Source organism: Nannospalax galili, unplaced genomic scaffold (genome assembly GCF_000622305.1).
Source record: "Nannospalax galili isolate Female #2095 unplaced genomic scaffold, S.galili_v1.0 scaffold1087, whole genome shotgun sequence".
Classification (NCBI taxonomy): domain Eukaryota; kingdom Metazoa; phylum Chordata; class Mammalia; order Rodentia; family Spalacidae; genus Nannospalax; species Nannospalax galili.
In genome coordinates, this window is record NW_008356845.1 from 1264688 (window position 1) to 1280891 (window position 16204).

At 39.3% G+C, this 16204-nt stretch overlaps 1 protein-coding gene across 1 annotated transcript; it reads left to right on the top strand.

Annotated features, from left to right (window-relative positions):
• The first annotated feature begins 205 nt into the window (after positions 1–205).
• LOC103751351 lies at positions 206–15850 on the top strand. The gene is given in 5 exon segments (XM_008854742.1): positions 206–269; positions 1765–1859; positions 3974–4276; positions 15355–15548; positions 15550–15850. Coding segments are annotated over 5 exon segments (957 nt in total).
• Positions 15851–16204: the final 354 nt, after the last annotated feature.

Genomic DNA, 16204 nt, shown 5'->3' on the forward strand with positions numbered 1-16204 from the left:
GCTCTTGCAGGTACTCTTCACCTCTGAAGAGTGTACTAGGATCTTGCGAGAAGCTAGCTGTTCTGTCCTGGGGATGGATGGCCTCCAATCACAGGACCCGATGGTTGTCGAGGCAGTCTTTCCCTCAGCTTGACCACACTGGAACCCCAACACCGCTGAAGGGTGGGATCACCTTGCCAGGTACTGTAAGACTCTGTTGGAGGGAATGAGAGCAACCACCCGGAAGCCCACCAACCTATCGAAGGTCAGCCAAATGATCCAGGAGTCAGGTGAGTCCCCGGCTGCTTTCCTTGAGAGGCTTTATCAAGCCTATCATCTCTATACTCCTATTGATCCTGAGGCACCTGAGAATCAAAAGACCTTAAATATTGCCTTCGTCTCTCAATTGGTCCCAGACATTAGTAGAAAGCTACAAAAGCTTGAAGGGTTTGAAGAAAAATTAGTATCTGTGTTAGTGGAGATAGCCCAGAGAGTCTGTATTAACTGAGACTCCTTTGCTCAAGAGCAAGGAAAAGAAATAGGAAAGGTGTTGGTAGAGTCTTTCGGAAGGGACATTAGGCAGCCTCAGAGAGGCAGGAGGGACCCTTGTAAGCCCTACAAGGATGGGTCAGGCAGACCCAAACTCAAGAGAAATCAATGCATACTGCAAGGAGGAAGGCCACTGGAAGAGCGAACGCCTGCACCGCAAAGGAAAAGAGGCAGCTCTGGCTATTAGGAAGGCCTGACATGACCTTGGTTTTTCCCTTAATCCCCAGGAACCAAGGGTCACTCTACAAGCAGAAGGGAAGCCTATCAGATTCATGGTAGACACTAGGGCTGCCTTTTCAGTATTAAAGGAGCCTTTAGGCACCTCTGAAGACAAAAAACTGAGAATTCAAGGAGCTACTGGAAAATACCAATCTTACTCTCAAACCTGAGCTCGAATAACCTACCTAAAGGGAACTGTGACTCATTCCTTCCTTTTGATACCAGCCCACCCCTATCCCTTGTTAGGAAGAAAGCTCCTACACAAGCTCAAAGCTTAAATACTTTTACTCAGTGGGATTAACCCTCCAGCCTCCCAGCGTCCTTGTCACATGCCCTGTATTGGAGGAATATCTCCTGCAACAAAGGCCCCATAAGGAGTAGCTACCAAAGGGCTCATCTGCTGTGTTAGAAAATTGGAAAATTAAGATATCCTATGTATGGGCAGAAACTAACCCCCCAGGACTGGCTAAAAATCAGCCACCCCTTGTCATTCAATTGCTTAGCACAGCTGCCCCAATCAGAATAAGGCAATATCCCATCAGCCTTCAAGCCTTGCTAAGCATATCAACAGACTCTGGGAAGTGGGGATTCTTGGCCCTTGCCATTCTCCCTGAAACATTCCACTCTCACCAGTGCCAAAACCCAGGACTAATGAATTCAGGCCTGTCCAGGATCTGAGGGAGGTTAACAAGTGGGTTGAGGTTATTCATCCTACTGTACCTGGCCCCTATACTCTCCTCAGTGAGTTGGGGCCTGAGAAACAAATCTGTTCAGTGTTTGATTTGAAGGATGCCTTCCTCAGCATACCAATTGCAGCAGTAAGTCAGCCTATTTTTGCCTTTGAGTGGACTGGTCCTGATGGGTCTTTCACCAGGTGGCTTACTTGGACACGACTCCCTCAAGGATTCAGAAACTCCCCTATATCGTTTGATGAAGCTTTGCGATGGGACCTCACCTGCTATTAAGACGCTCACCCAGAGGTAACTCTTTTACAATATGTTGATGATCTACTCTTAGCAGCAGATAACCCAGAGGACTGTAAGCTGGCCTTTGAGGCTTTGTTAAAGGAATTGGACCTTCTGGGGTACAAAGCCTCTGCAAAGAAGGCACAGGTATGTCTCCCTTCTGTCACCTATTTGGGATATTGGATTCACAAAGGAAAGAGGTCATTAGGCCCAGATTGAATCCAGGCCATTCTTGACATACCCATGCCCAAAAATAGGAGACAAGTTCGAGAATTTTTGGGAGTGGCAGGATATTGCAGACTTTGGATTCCAGGCTTTGCAGAAACAGCTAAGCTCCTGTATGCCTCTATGGCCAAGGAAGGAACAGAGTTTACCTGGGGCTCATTTGAAGATCAAGCATTTTAGCAACTTAAAAAGGCCTTGACTCAAGCCCCTGCCTTGGCTCTGCCTGATGTCACTAAGCCCTTCCTGCTTTCTGTACATGAAAGTAAAGGCATAGCCAAAGGAGTTTTGACTCAGACACTGGGGCCATGGAGAAGACTGGTGGCTTATTTGTCCAAACAGCTAGACTCAGTAGCTTCTGGATGTCCCAACTGTTTAAGGGTGATAGCAACCACTGCTCTCCTGGTCAAAGAAGCCTCCAAGCTTACTCTGGGCCAAGACTTGCAAATTATTGGCCCACATGCTGTAGAGGTCCTGCTGTGTGCTCCTCTTGACAGTTGGATTTCCAAAGCGCTGCATTGCACAATATCAAGTATTGCTGTTGGACCCTCCAAGGATAACCTTCCTTAAGTCAGAGACTCTGAATCTAGTCATGTCTTTCCAGACAAGACTACTGGACCCCCCTGATGACTATCTCGAGGCGGTGAGTACCCTAACTTGGGTACAGGAGGATTTGAGAGATCAACCCTTGACTAAGGTGGATGCTCAACTGTTTACTGATGGCAGTAATTCAATATGTGGGGATGGCAATAGTTACTTTGACTGACATTCTATGGGCCCAAGCCTTAGGGCATGCTACATCAGCACAAAAGGCCAAACTAATTGCCCTAACTCAAGCACTTGGATGGGCAAAAGGAAAAACTGTAAATATCTATACAGACAGCCACTATGCCTTTGTCACAGCGCATATACATGGGGCTCTATATAAAGAGAGAGGACTGTTAACGTCTAACGGAAAAGAAATAAAAAATAAGGAGGAGATTCTTGCCCTTTTAGAAGCATTATGGCTCCCAAAACAACCAGCCATTATACATTGTAAAGGACACCAGAAATCAGATTGAGTGATAGCCCATGGTAATGACTTTGCTGATCGAACAGCTAAAGAAGTGGTCTTACAGCATGTGCGTGTATTAAAGATTTTGACTGCTTTTCCAGCTAGAGTGCTGCCTCAATCCCCCTCCTACTCAACTTCTGACCTTGTTACCATCAAGGATTTAAAAGGAATAAAGGATAGTAAAGGATGGTATCTAATGAAAGATATGGTAAAGAAAGGATGGTATCTAATGGAAGGCCCATCCTTGCAAAGGTGTTAGGAAGATACTAGCTACAACAGCTACATTCTACAACTCACATGGGAGCTACCAAAATGACAGAGTTAACAAAGAGAGACTTATATATTCCCAATTTAGGACAAATGTGTCAACTAACACATTTGTTAGTTGTGCTTAAACTAACCTGGCTCCCAAGCATTCTCTTCCAGGGCACAGACTCCGAAGCCAAGCACTTGGAGAAATTTGGGAATTGGACTTCACTGAAATGACCGAGGGGATTTATGGTTATAAGTATATGCTTGTCCTAGTGGACACTTTTTTAGGATGGGTTGAGGTGTTCCCAACCAGGTCCGAGGCTGCCCAGGTAGTAGCTAAAAAGCTACTAAATGAAATTATGCCTTGATTTGGCATCCCTATTGGTCTGGGGTCTGACAATGGCCCGGTTTTCATAGCCCATGCTTCTAAATCTTTAGCTTCTGCCCTCCAGATATACTGGAGACTACATTGTGTGTATCATCCTCAAAGCCCAGGACAGGTAGAAAGGATGAATAGAACACTCAAAGAAACTTTAACCAAGTTAATAACAGAGACTGATGGTAACTGGGTAAATTTTCTTCCTTTTGCTCTACTTAGAGCACGATGCACACCCTATGTAAAAGGAATTACTCCTTTTGAAATCTTGTTTGGCCATCTGCTGCCCCTAATCCCTCGCTTAGGGGATGAACATCTGGCAGAACTGTCTAACCAAGCTCTCTTAGAGTCCTTCAGGCACTCCAAGCTGTCTTAGACCAAGTTCAGGGACTGGTACGAGAAACCCATAAATCTGACAGCCCACCCATAGCCCTGGACCATTTGGACTTGGAACCTGGGGATTGGATCTGGGTTCGCAGGCACCAGATGCCAAACCTGGAACCATGGTGGACCGGACCTTATCCTGTCATCTTGCTCATTCCAACTGCTGTTAAGGTTGCCAGACGAGCCCACTGGATTCACCACTCTCAAGTCAAGCAAGCTCACTCAGACCACATTCCTCAGACATGGACGGCAAAAAGAACAGACCATCTGCTCAAAGTAAAATTAATAAGAAAGCCTTAATGTTAATGTTTATCTTCTGGGTATTGAAAACTATAAAGGGAAATGAGAGTCAGAACCCCCATATATTGGTTGCATATAAATGGGTAGTTAAAAGGACCTCAGATGGAAAAATCTTAGCTACCAATACCTTAGTCAGCTACACTCCCGCTTTCCAGTTTGATGTTTGTGATTTGTTCAAGCTTGAAATCTTACAATCTATGTACACTTATTACCAAGCCTCTTCTGTTAGATCCTGGGGTTGCGGATCTGCTTCTTTTGGAAGGGGTTTACAGGGCTTTAAGGTTTATGGATCCCCAGCAAATGGGTGTCCAGAATGTAACATTAAAAATGAATGGTATTGTGCCTCCTGGGGTTGTGAGACCTTTGCCCCCTGGGTCAAATCAAAGGACAGATGGATTTCCCTACAATGTGATACTGCTAAAAATACTCAAGGGAATCTTAATCCCCTGGCTTTACAAGTGCTGAATGGGGATGATAGAAATTGGCTTATGGGAAAAACATGGGGAATACAGATTCTCACCCCAGGAAAGCACCCGGGATCAGAATTTGCTATTCAAAAATTTGGAGTCCCATCAATCCCCCAGTACCCATTGGTCCTAACAAGGTCCTCAGTCCTCCCTTACTACCAAAACCGTCTCCCACTGATTATGCCATCTCCAAAGATGTTTCCAGATGGGACCCTCCTAAATTGTATAATCCTCTCCTCTATACCTATACATTTTTCAATGTTACTTATCCAGACCTCACTAAAGACTGCTGGCTTTGCCTGGATCCTTGCCCCCTTATTATATAGGATTAGGGACTATTAAAACTATGGGAACAAACCCCTCCCATAACCAAAATCTCACATCTAAGGATGTGATCAAAAGAGATCTATGCCCCTGGGGTTCTAAACCTATACTCACCCTCGGTAGCCTGTCAGGTAGAGGAACTTGCTTCTATGGTCCCTACTATAATATGTCATTGTCTCCTTATAAAAAGATATGTAATCAGTCTAATCTCCTTACTCCAATCCCAGGGGGACCATATTATTTAGTTCCACCAGAAGGAACTTGGTTTGCCTGTACCTCTGGACTAACTCCCTGTATGGAGTTACAGAGCTCCGCCTAACGAGCTCTGTGTCCTTGTGCACCTCCTCCCTCAGGTTTACTATTACTCAGGGGAAGAGGGCAGGGAACATTTTGACCTTTTGTCTAGAGCGTGACAGTCTTAAGATCTAGGGATAAGTACCATCTTAGAACCCCTCTTGGCTGGGGTGGGCATCGCAGGATCTGTTGGGATAGGAACAGCCGCCTTTATCACTCAGGATCAGAATGTCAAACTTCTGAGTAAACAGATTGATCAAGACCTGGCTGAGTTAGAGAAATCCATGGAACACCTGGCAACATCTTTTGATTCCTTAGCAGAAGTAGTCCTCCAAAACAGGAGAAAGTTAGATCTGCTCCTTATGCGGCAAGGAGGGCTCTGCATGGCTTTAGGTGAGCAGTGCTGTTTCTATGCCAATTGCACTGGAGTCATTAGAGAAAGCCTAGGCTTAGTCAAACGGAGGCTCCTAGAGAGGGAAAGGGCACGACTAGTAGCCAAAATTAGTATGAAGCCCTGTTCTCCTGGTCCCGGTTGACTACACTGTTGAGTGCTATTGCAGGACCACTAATATTAATCATACTTGTCCTTACCTGTGGACCATGCCTTCTTAATGCCTTAGGAAACTTTGTAAATCAAAGAATACAATCCGTAAAACTTATGGTTTTACGCACCCAATATGACCAGTTAATGGCCTTAGAGGATGCTGAAGGCAAGGTATAACTCTACTGGTCCTGTCAAAGAATTGACATTACTACCAAAAGGAGTGGGGAATGAACTATCTCAGCTAAACTAACCTGTTACTCCATTTTGCCCAAAGCAGCCATTTCAGAAGTACCTTTACCCTACTTATGAAAGATACCTAGAAGGGAGAAGGAACTTTGAATTCCAAGAAAGGGTCTGACCGCATGCCGCAGGGTATTATAATCTAGTCCAGGCCAGCAATTGACTAACCGCTTATCTTGCTTCTGTAAACCTGCTTCACTTACCCAAGCCTGTGCAATAACTGATGGTTGATTGGTAAATTCGAAGTTTGTTATGTTCAAATTTTGCTGTGTTTCATAAACCTGATTGCCCCACCTGTTCTGCATTCTGTATTCCCATAAATATTCTGGCCAACTGGTGTTCGACTCTGCTTCTATTCCCGACATAGCCCAGTCAGCCATAAATAAAAGTTTTACCTTGCTACTTTCAATTAAGTGGTGTTGGTGATTTTTATTCTGAATCCGGCCTATAACATCTCTCTCAGCACTAGAAATCTCAGGGGGGAAAACAGTGAGAGAAACAGCAAGACTTTACTTCATAAATCTTTGTAATATCTCATTGCCAGGAAAGAGAGAAAAAATAAACTTTTGAAGATGCTCTATTAAATACTTTTTCTGTGACACTTTTATTCTGTATCAAAGCCACAGTATGATGCCAATTTCTTAAACTCTCAGGATGGCAAGATTAGCAGATAATTGCTAGTTGAAAGTCAGGCAAGTTCAACTGACAGTTAAGCTTTGCTTCTGAGTCAATTAGTAATTTAGAAGAATGATGATTATAAAATGATCATGTTAAAAACACATCCATATGTTTTATTTATATATTTACAAAAATAATGATATGAATTGATTTCATTGAGAATTCCATTGTAAATAAAACAACACAAATGCGTGTGCATACTCTAATATGATACACAAAAGGAGTTAGCAGTCTTACTTCTGTCTGACCTAAACGAAAGATCCCTCTGTAATGTTCAGAATAGGATATATAGTAGGGTGGTGTCATCATGGATACTGGGCATCCTGTTAGTGGAGAATTGGGGCACTACACACAGGAGGCAAGTGGGGCTCAACTTGTGTTAAGAATGTTAAGAATGTCTGTGGTATGAATGAAATTGAATATGCTTCATGGTATGTTCCTAATACACTTACACACTTTTACTTTGTTCAGAATGAAGCTAACGTTTCTTAGACCAATCTGAATTAGAGGGAAAGCAATAACATCTCTATGTGTACACTTGTGAGTGGCCACAAATATTCTTTTAAAAGCATTTTATTAGCATTGCTTTCTTTAAAAAGTAACATTTCCTTTAATCCCAGCACTCGGGAGGCAGAGGCAGGCGGATCTCTGTGAGTTCAAGGCCAGCCTGGTCTACATAGTGAGTTCCAGGACAGCTGGGGCTACAGGGAGACCCTGTCTCAAAAAAAAACTGAAAAAAAAAAAAAAAGGAACATTACATTGAAAAGCTTTGCATAGGTTGGAGAAATTGGAAAGGGAGAGAATGACAAACTCACATTGTAGAAGCAGTGACAAATTTCACAGTATTGTTGAAGCACAGATATATTCTTGAATATTGTTTTAGAATCAATTGCTTCTATCCCTGTTTGTTTCCCTTTTTTCTTTCCTGAAGAATTTTAGGAATGTTATTCATCTCACAGCCTCCACTGAATCTTCCTTAGCCATAATAATACTTTACAACAAAGTAAGAAATTAGTTTAAAGAGAGTTAGGACAAATCAGGGAATCGTTGACTTCTGAAAACATGAGAGGGCCAAAGTTTCTTAGAAAAATAAATCATTATCAGTACAAAATGCTATGCGGTATAAAGAGTCTTTTAAGTTCAAACTGCAGAGAAGACTCAGGTAATCAGAAAATAACCGGATTTCATGTCTATTATGCAAGTGTGACAGTGCAAATGAATCATCTATAATTTTAGAGCTGACCAAATAGGACTCAAAGCAGCAAAAGGTAATTGTGCCCTGCTGACCCTTTGCTCACTTTGGGAACTCCAGTTTAGGTCTGCAAGCAATTGCTGACCTCATTTAGACCTTTGTGCCTACTGACCCTATGCTTACTTGGGGAACTCAAGTTTAGGTCTGCAAGCAATTGCTGACCTCATTTAGAACAATCTTCATGCTTGAAAAATGAGGAAAGTGAGCCAAAGCAAGCTTAATTGCCAAAGATTAGAGAGTGAGGTCATGTGAGATTATAGAATAGAAATCAGGGCTCCAGATCCTCAAGTTGATGCTCTGAGCACTTTAAATTCTTTGATCTGCTCTATTCCAGATGTCACAGTAACACTCCGACTTCAGTGTAAGAACATGAAGGGGGAGATGAGAGTGGCTTGAATGTGGAAAAGGCAGGAACATTCCCAGTTAGCAAGAACATAAAGAAAGGCTAAAGCCTTCCACTGACTAGGAGGATGTGGATGAGATGGGAAGTTTACTGCAATTCTTTCTTCCTGCATCAGCATCAGCAACACTGGTTGAATCCAGGTATTAACTGTTATTAACCTTTCCTGAAAGACTGAGACCCCTTGGATTGAGTAGGACATATTACAAGACAAATCTACTTTTTGTAAGGTCTGATAGATTTCTTAAACTACCAAATAAATATTAAATATGTATTCTTACCCTTAAGTTATGAACTAGTTTTAAACATAATTTTCAGAGTCTCCAGAAATAACTGAATACAAAACAAACAAATAAATGACTACTTAATACATAAAATGGAAAGACCTTCTATGTTCATGACGAGAAATGAATAGTATTGAAAAGTCCATACTACCCAAACAGATCTATAAATTTAAATAAATCCTCATCAAAATACCAATGATATTCTTTATGAGACCAGAAAAAAATACTCTAGAAGGAACACAAACAATCACAAACAAAAAAGAAAATTTGTAGGTATCATAGTTCCTGGCTTCAAAATATACCCACAGAGCCACAATAATCAAAACAGCCTTGTATTAGCATTAAAATAGACACATAGACCAATGAAAAAGAATAGAGATCTGAAAAATAAATTCCGTGATCTATACCCAACTGATTCCTGACAAAGTCCCCAGAACACATAGCACAGAAAATTGAGCCTCTTTAATAAAAAGTGCTGGGAAATTAGACTTCAGAAGAAGACTGAAGTGTGATGCCTGTTTATCCTATGTGTAAAATAAACTCAAAGGATATCAAAAACCCAAGTGTAAGTCATAAAATTCTGAAACAACTAGCAAAAATAAAGAGAAGAAAGACTTCAACACATTGGTCTAGACAAGTAGGATCATATCAACCGAGAAGCTTCTGTATAGCAGAGAAAAAGGAGACAGCCTATTGAATGGGTGCAAATATTTGCCAACTATTCATCTGAAAGAGATTTAGACATAGATTACATTGCAAACTTGGAAAAATTAACCAAAAGCAAAATCAAATTTAAAAAAGCAGGTGATCTAAGTAGAGGCATCTCAAAAGAAGAAATAACAAAAGACCAATAAATATGTTTTAAAAATGTCTGTATCATTTGTATAAAGAAAATGAAAACTCAAATCTACAATAAGGTGTAATCTCCTTCCAGTCAGAATGGTTATTAGAAAAAATAAGTGCTAGTGAGGATTTGGAGAAAAGGGAACTTTTATGCATCATTGGTGGGAAAGTAAATCAGTACAGCCATTACAGACAGAGGTATGAATGCTCCTTAAAAGCTATCAATGGATGCATCCTTATGACTGAGCTAACCTACTTGTGGGTACATATCCAAAGGAGACAAAATTTGCTTAGAAAAAGACATTTGGATGTTTGATGTTTATTTTTGTGATGTTTATTGTAGGACTCAAAATAGCTAAGATGTGGAATCAGCCTAGGCACTCATGAGGAGAGCGAAGGATAAAGAACACGTGGTATATTTACAGTGAAGACTCAGGCATCCATAATACAGACTTAATGTCATACGGAGTGAAATGAAACTGGAAGACATCATGCTACATGAAATAAACACGGTACAGAAAGGAACATGTGGCTGCATTTTAAATGGAATATCTAGTCACCAATGAATGTCATTTCAAGTCCTGTCCATAAAATGCTTCCTCCAAAACTTCCATTTTGATCTTTTGTATTGATTTTTTATCTATTCTTTGACTGGCTGCCTATCACCGATATGTTCTCACAGAGACCTAAGAACCTTCAATTATGAGATTACATAGCCTCTTTCACAGGCTAAATCTGTAAGGTATTGTGAAATACTCCAGCCCATTTACAACCCCCTAGAAGTAGGTCTATATGTAATTTGGTCCTATTTATTTCTGATAAAGGGGGATACATATTTCATTGGATGTACTGTACGTCACGGAAGTCTTATGTTCCAATAGTTAGGGAATCCAAACAAATGAAAAGTAGAATTCAAGGTGAGCTTGGTCAAATTTTATCCAAAACTTGCTTTAAAGAACAAAATTTAATTGTTCTTATAACTGGTTCATAGTTACAAACACATGTAGCTACAAATTGGTCTTATTCATGCTTCCAAGTGAAACCAGACATGGTCGAGCAGGCCTTTCACATAGATGGAACTGGTAAAAAAAAAAAAAGGAGCCTGGAGCTCCTCCCAAGCCCACGTGACCCCTGAGGAACAGATCCTCAAATGACCTTAAGTGTAAAAATAAATTGATTTATTTGGGCCAACTGTATGATCTTAAACAACCAAAAGGAAAGTATAACCAAAGATTAAAGTATGAGTCTGTTTCTAATAAGACAATGCTACTCAGATGTAAGACTTCAAATCTTGGCCTGCAGTTCTGTAGTGCCCACCTGCAGCTGAGGGAGACAGCCAGCTATTGTTCTAGCCTAAAAGCTAAATGATGGCTAAATTTGTTTTCTCTCTCTATCTAACCAAGGCAATAAAGTGCCCACCTGTAGCTCAGGGAGACAACCAGCTATTGTTCTAAAATGATGGGTAAATTTGTTTCCTCCCCTTATCTAGAAGCCTTTGAGAGGGAACTGACACTGATTCTAACCACTCCAACAGCTATCAAAATGTCTGAAAGCAAATTCTAAATCCATCACTCTAGAGTTCAGCCTTGGAAGACAAAAGAAAAATGAGGAAGATCCCAATAGAGGGATGCTTTGGGAAGCCCTTGTCAAGAAATTCCACTGGCCTCTCATATAAACATTTGAAAATTGCCCTGTTCTGACTTTTTTCTAGTTCCCTGTCTAGAACTTGTAACGCTAAGTACTCTTGCCTTTACTTCTCCTTCACATCTTCTATTCACAATTCAGGGACTTTCTTTTCATCTTAGAGATAAGAGTTATGCAAATTAAGAGTTTTTTAGATAGACCCACTGCAGGGGTACTCCCGTTGCCTCACCCTGCATCCCTGTTGAGCATGGAAGAAGACAGAGCAGTCTGTGTCCATATTCCCTATTGACAATTTGGGTAACCCCTTCAGAGGATGGTGTGATAAGAATAGGAGGTAGGAACTGGCTAGGCAGTTAGGGTAAAAAGACCCCAAAGAAAAGTAGCCAGTTTCTTGGCTAAAAGTCAAAATGTCCTTGGGACTGTTGGCAACATACTCTGTTCCAAAGGCCAAAAATGTCAAAAGTATTTGGGAGTTTGCATCTAATTTTTAAAAGATTTTAGGGTCACCTTTTCAGAGGGGGGAATGTTCAAGTACCCAAAACCCCATAAAAATAAATAAATGAAAGAAGAAGAAGAAAAAAAGAAAAAAGTGATGGAGAGATATGGGAGGTATTGGGAGGGAGGGAGGGAGCATGGATTTGATCAAAATACCTTATATGTATGTATGAAATTCTCAATAAAGTTTTTGTAAAAGTTAAAGAAAAAAATAGAAAAAGATATATGTATTTTATAATTTCTTTAAAATACTGTATATTTATAGTAACAAAACAATGATGAAACAATGTGTACGGAACACTAATGGTTGTCTACTTCACCTTTAAATTAACCAGTCAAGAAATTAAATCCTTGAGAGGTGTAATAAATTATGGAAGATTATACTAACTGAAATTATATAATCATCAGTTTCTGAGTCTACTAGTATTTATTTTGATGAATGGATGTCTTCTGGAATAAAAATCATCATATTTTCTTCTCAAAAATTATTGTGTTTTGCTCCAAGAACATTGGGTATTAAGAAAATATTGAACAGATAACTCAATGAGGTTAGAAACTGAATAAAAGCTAACTCAAATTTTATATAAATTTATTATAGCAATGATTTAGTTTGTAGAATACTGGTCTATTAGAAAACTGAAGTTATTTTATCACAAAATGTAATTAAATTTGGGTAGCCATGTAATGAATTTCAGTTAAGCATATTAAATGTTCAATGCTATTTCTTTTAATAAAAGTCCAATACAAATTACATAGCTTATTCATTGTTATGACAAATAATAAAACATGATATATTTTCTAAGTTGAAATTTAAGCCATCTGGTTTAAACTAAACCTACTAAGAAAGTAATGAGTTTGTGTGCTGCCATAATGGATATATTTTACCATTTATTGTCTACCTGAATTTATACATTTTGTATACATGTTTAAATATATTGCCATATAAAGTACACAATATTTATAATACAGATATAGATAGAACATGTCTCTTTGCAAATGATGAAATGTTGAAAAACAGTAGACTTTAAGTCTGCTGTCCAGTTATCCATTTCATTATTCATTAACTGACTGATAAAAAATAAAATCATGATGAATTTAGAGAAAATGAGCAAAATGTTTCCTTAGAAGAATATGTAACCAATGGCTAGTTTTGCAAGGAAAAACCACATCTAACTTTTTAAACGTATCATTTAAAGTCATATTTTTTGGACAGTGTTTTCACATTTTCCTATTTTTACCTACCTTATACATAAATTATTTCTTCTACTCACTGAAATTTGTGAGGAAGAACCTTTTTTATACACTAAAACAAAGGAAATACAGGCTTCAAACCAGAGCCACAGAATTCAAATTGCTTTTAAACAGTTGGTTCGTTTTGTATATCATGAATATTGTGTTAACCTGCATTTATAGTAGCCTATATTAACTTTTTGTATACAAGTCAAATTTGCCAATAATTTTACTCATATTGTGGTAGACAATGTATTTTAGTTTTGTTTACTGGATTGCAATTTCAATAGTACCATGATATTGTCAAAATATTTTCGCTCGTGAGGGGTTACAGAAAGCTACATTATCCCTGCCACCTCTATTTGCCTGTTTGAATAAATATCATTTTCCATAATAAGACTATTTTCAAATCATTGCCAAGAATAATAATAAATAAAAACCTGAAAGTAAAGTTTTCTTTTTCTCTTGTCTGATATCTCTGTCTTCAGAATATCAAAATGGGAAGGCCCTTTGGGTGTTTGTTAATAATGTATTATACTTAAATACATAAACCCAGAAAGTCAGCCTAATCTTTTGGGTGTTGATTTTGAGTAAAGAATTTATATCAATTGTCCCAAGGGATTATAGACAAGAGGACAGCCATGAAGATATTGAATGAAATAAAATCTATTTATCATATATGTAAGTAAAATTATTACCTAATAAGGAAGATGAATAAACTATCACTTAAATACTATAAATGCTGCAAGCACACTGCTGAATCATAGAAATGCCACTCTGATTAATCAAAAAAATCATTATTTCTAAATGTAAAGTCAAATACAGAAAACTCTACATGTTTAAACATAACCATACATGTGTATGCCTTTGTATAGAATGCTAAATGGCAACTGGAAGACAAAGACCTAGCCCTCATGATATCATAGGTGTGTGGTTGATGTAGGTGGAAGAGGAAAGCACAGGCTGCTTGGCCCTTGCATCTGCGTTCATGTGATAGGTACCATTAAGTTCTCTTATTACTAATTACGTGAATAATAATAGTGTTTTTCTATAGCATTTCTCTGTGTATGACCATCAGAAGGATATGAATGTGGGGCTTGAGAGATGGCTCAGCAGTTAAGAGCACTGGCTGTTCTTCCAAAAATCAGGGTTTGAATCCCAATGACTAACAATTGTCTATAATTCCAGTTCCAGGCACTGCATGACATGGGTGCACTTATATACATGCAGACATAACACTCATACCCATAAAATAAAAATAATAAAACAATAAAAAGAAGTTTATATATGTTAGAACACTACCACATTTTATGTGTAGATAAGTTTTCCTAAGTGGAGCAAAGTAGTTTGGAAAATAAATGAATGCGATGATTCATCAGTAAAGTTTTTTAAAGAGCCATGAATGAACAAACTGTCAAATTCATTTGCACTCGAGTCTTCTTTTCCTACAAAGAAAAACATGAGGCAGTATGTAATATGCTAAAAATGAAATTCAAAATAATGAGTTTGCCTATTAATAAGCTCACCATGAGAAAAAGAATATAAGGATAGATTTCTTTTAAATCATTTAATGTTCCAACATTCCAGAAGTATAAATATCAAAAGATAAAACTTAAAATTAAAAAGTTACTATAAAGTAAACCACCTCAAATGATAAACACTATAATTTAAAGAGGGAAGGTTGCTGAAATTCAAGGTTAGGGCAAGATGAGTTGAATAAGGAAAGGATGTTATTCCTGTCTTGTGCATTAAAAAGTACTCATTAGATGGCTCAGTGGTTAAGAGCACTGACTGCTCTTGCAGAGGACCAGCATTCTATTCCCAGCACCCACATGGCAGCTGCCAACCGTCCTTATCTCCAGTTCCAGGGGAATCGGAAGCCCTCTTCCGACCTCCGCGGCATTGCACAACACGGGTGCACTCGCATACATGCAGGCAATACACTCATACACATAAACAAAAATAGTATTTTTAAAACGTACTCATCAATCAAGACAGTATTTAAAACTACTATGCTTTAATATGTTAAACTACTTATCAAATATTGTATAATAAAACTAATTAAAAACATTCACAATCAAAATTTTATCCAAAGGCAAGAGTGTGATTAATTTCTGAATTAAACACTGCACAAATCTAAAAGTTTGAAGAAAAAAACACACATAATAACACAAGAATTGAAGGATGATGATGAGCCATGCATACTAAAATGCTTATAAAAATCCAGAAGAGGGGGAGCGGAGCCTGCTGGCTCTGTGTGAGTGTGTGCGTGCGTGTGTGTGTGTGTGTGTGTGTGTGTGTGTGTGTGTGTGTATGTAAGCCGCCTCCGAAGCCACGGACGGTTTGTTGAGCGGGTTAGTGCTGCCAGACCACGTCTGAAGACTTGCAGCAAGAATTTGATCGTTATGGTCCTATAGTTGATGTAAATGTTCCACTTGATTTCTACACTCGACGTCCAAGAGGATTTGCTTATGTTCAGTTGGAGGATGTTCCGGATGCTGAAGATGCTTTACATAATTTGGACAGAAAATGGATTTGTGGGCGACAAATCGAAACAGTTTGCACGGGGGAATCTGAAGACACCACATCAAACGAAAGCCAAGGGAGGGAGGAATGTGTACAGCTCTTCACGCCACGATGATTATGGCAGATACAGACGTTCTAGGGGCTGGAGTTACAAAAGGAGGAGATCGAGCTGGTCTTTTGATTACAGCTATAGGATATCTTATAGTCCTAGAAACAGTAGGCTGACTGGGAGACCACGGCGTAGCAGAAGCTGTTCCGACAATAGTAGACCAAACAGCAGCTGGAATACCCAGTACAGTTCTGCTAACTACACTTCAAGAAAGATCTGAAAGGCGAAAAAGAGCCAAAGAAGGGCAGTTCAAGCGACCAAAGGGTGGGTGGAAGGTGCTGCAGTATGAATACTATACGAATATTTTGACTCTGGTCTGAAAATAACAGAATTATCGAAAACTATATGGAAATAATTGAAGTCCCTTCAAGTTTGGTAGTATTTTAGGACAGATACAAGGAAACTCAACTTTGTACTTGCGGAAACTAACCCCTAAAGATGAACAGGTTTATATTGACTCAAGGGTAACAAATCCATGAGGTTATTGGGACCTAGGATGTCTGAGTATCAAGGAAGACAGCCACAGCCTCTAACAGTGCCTGTACTGGTCTGTCTCAAGCTGAATCAGGTGGGA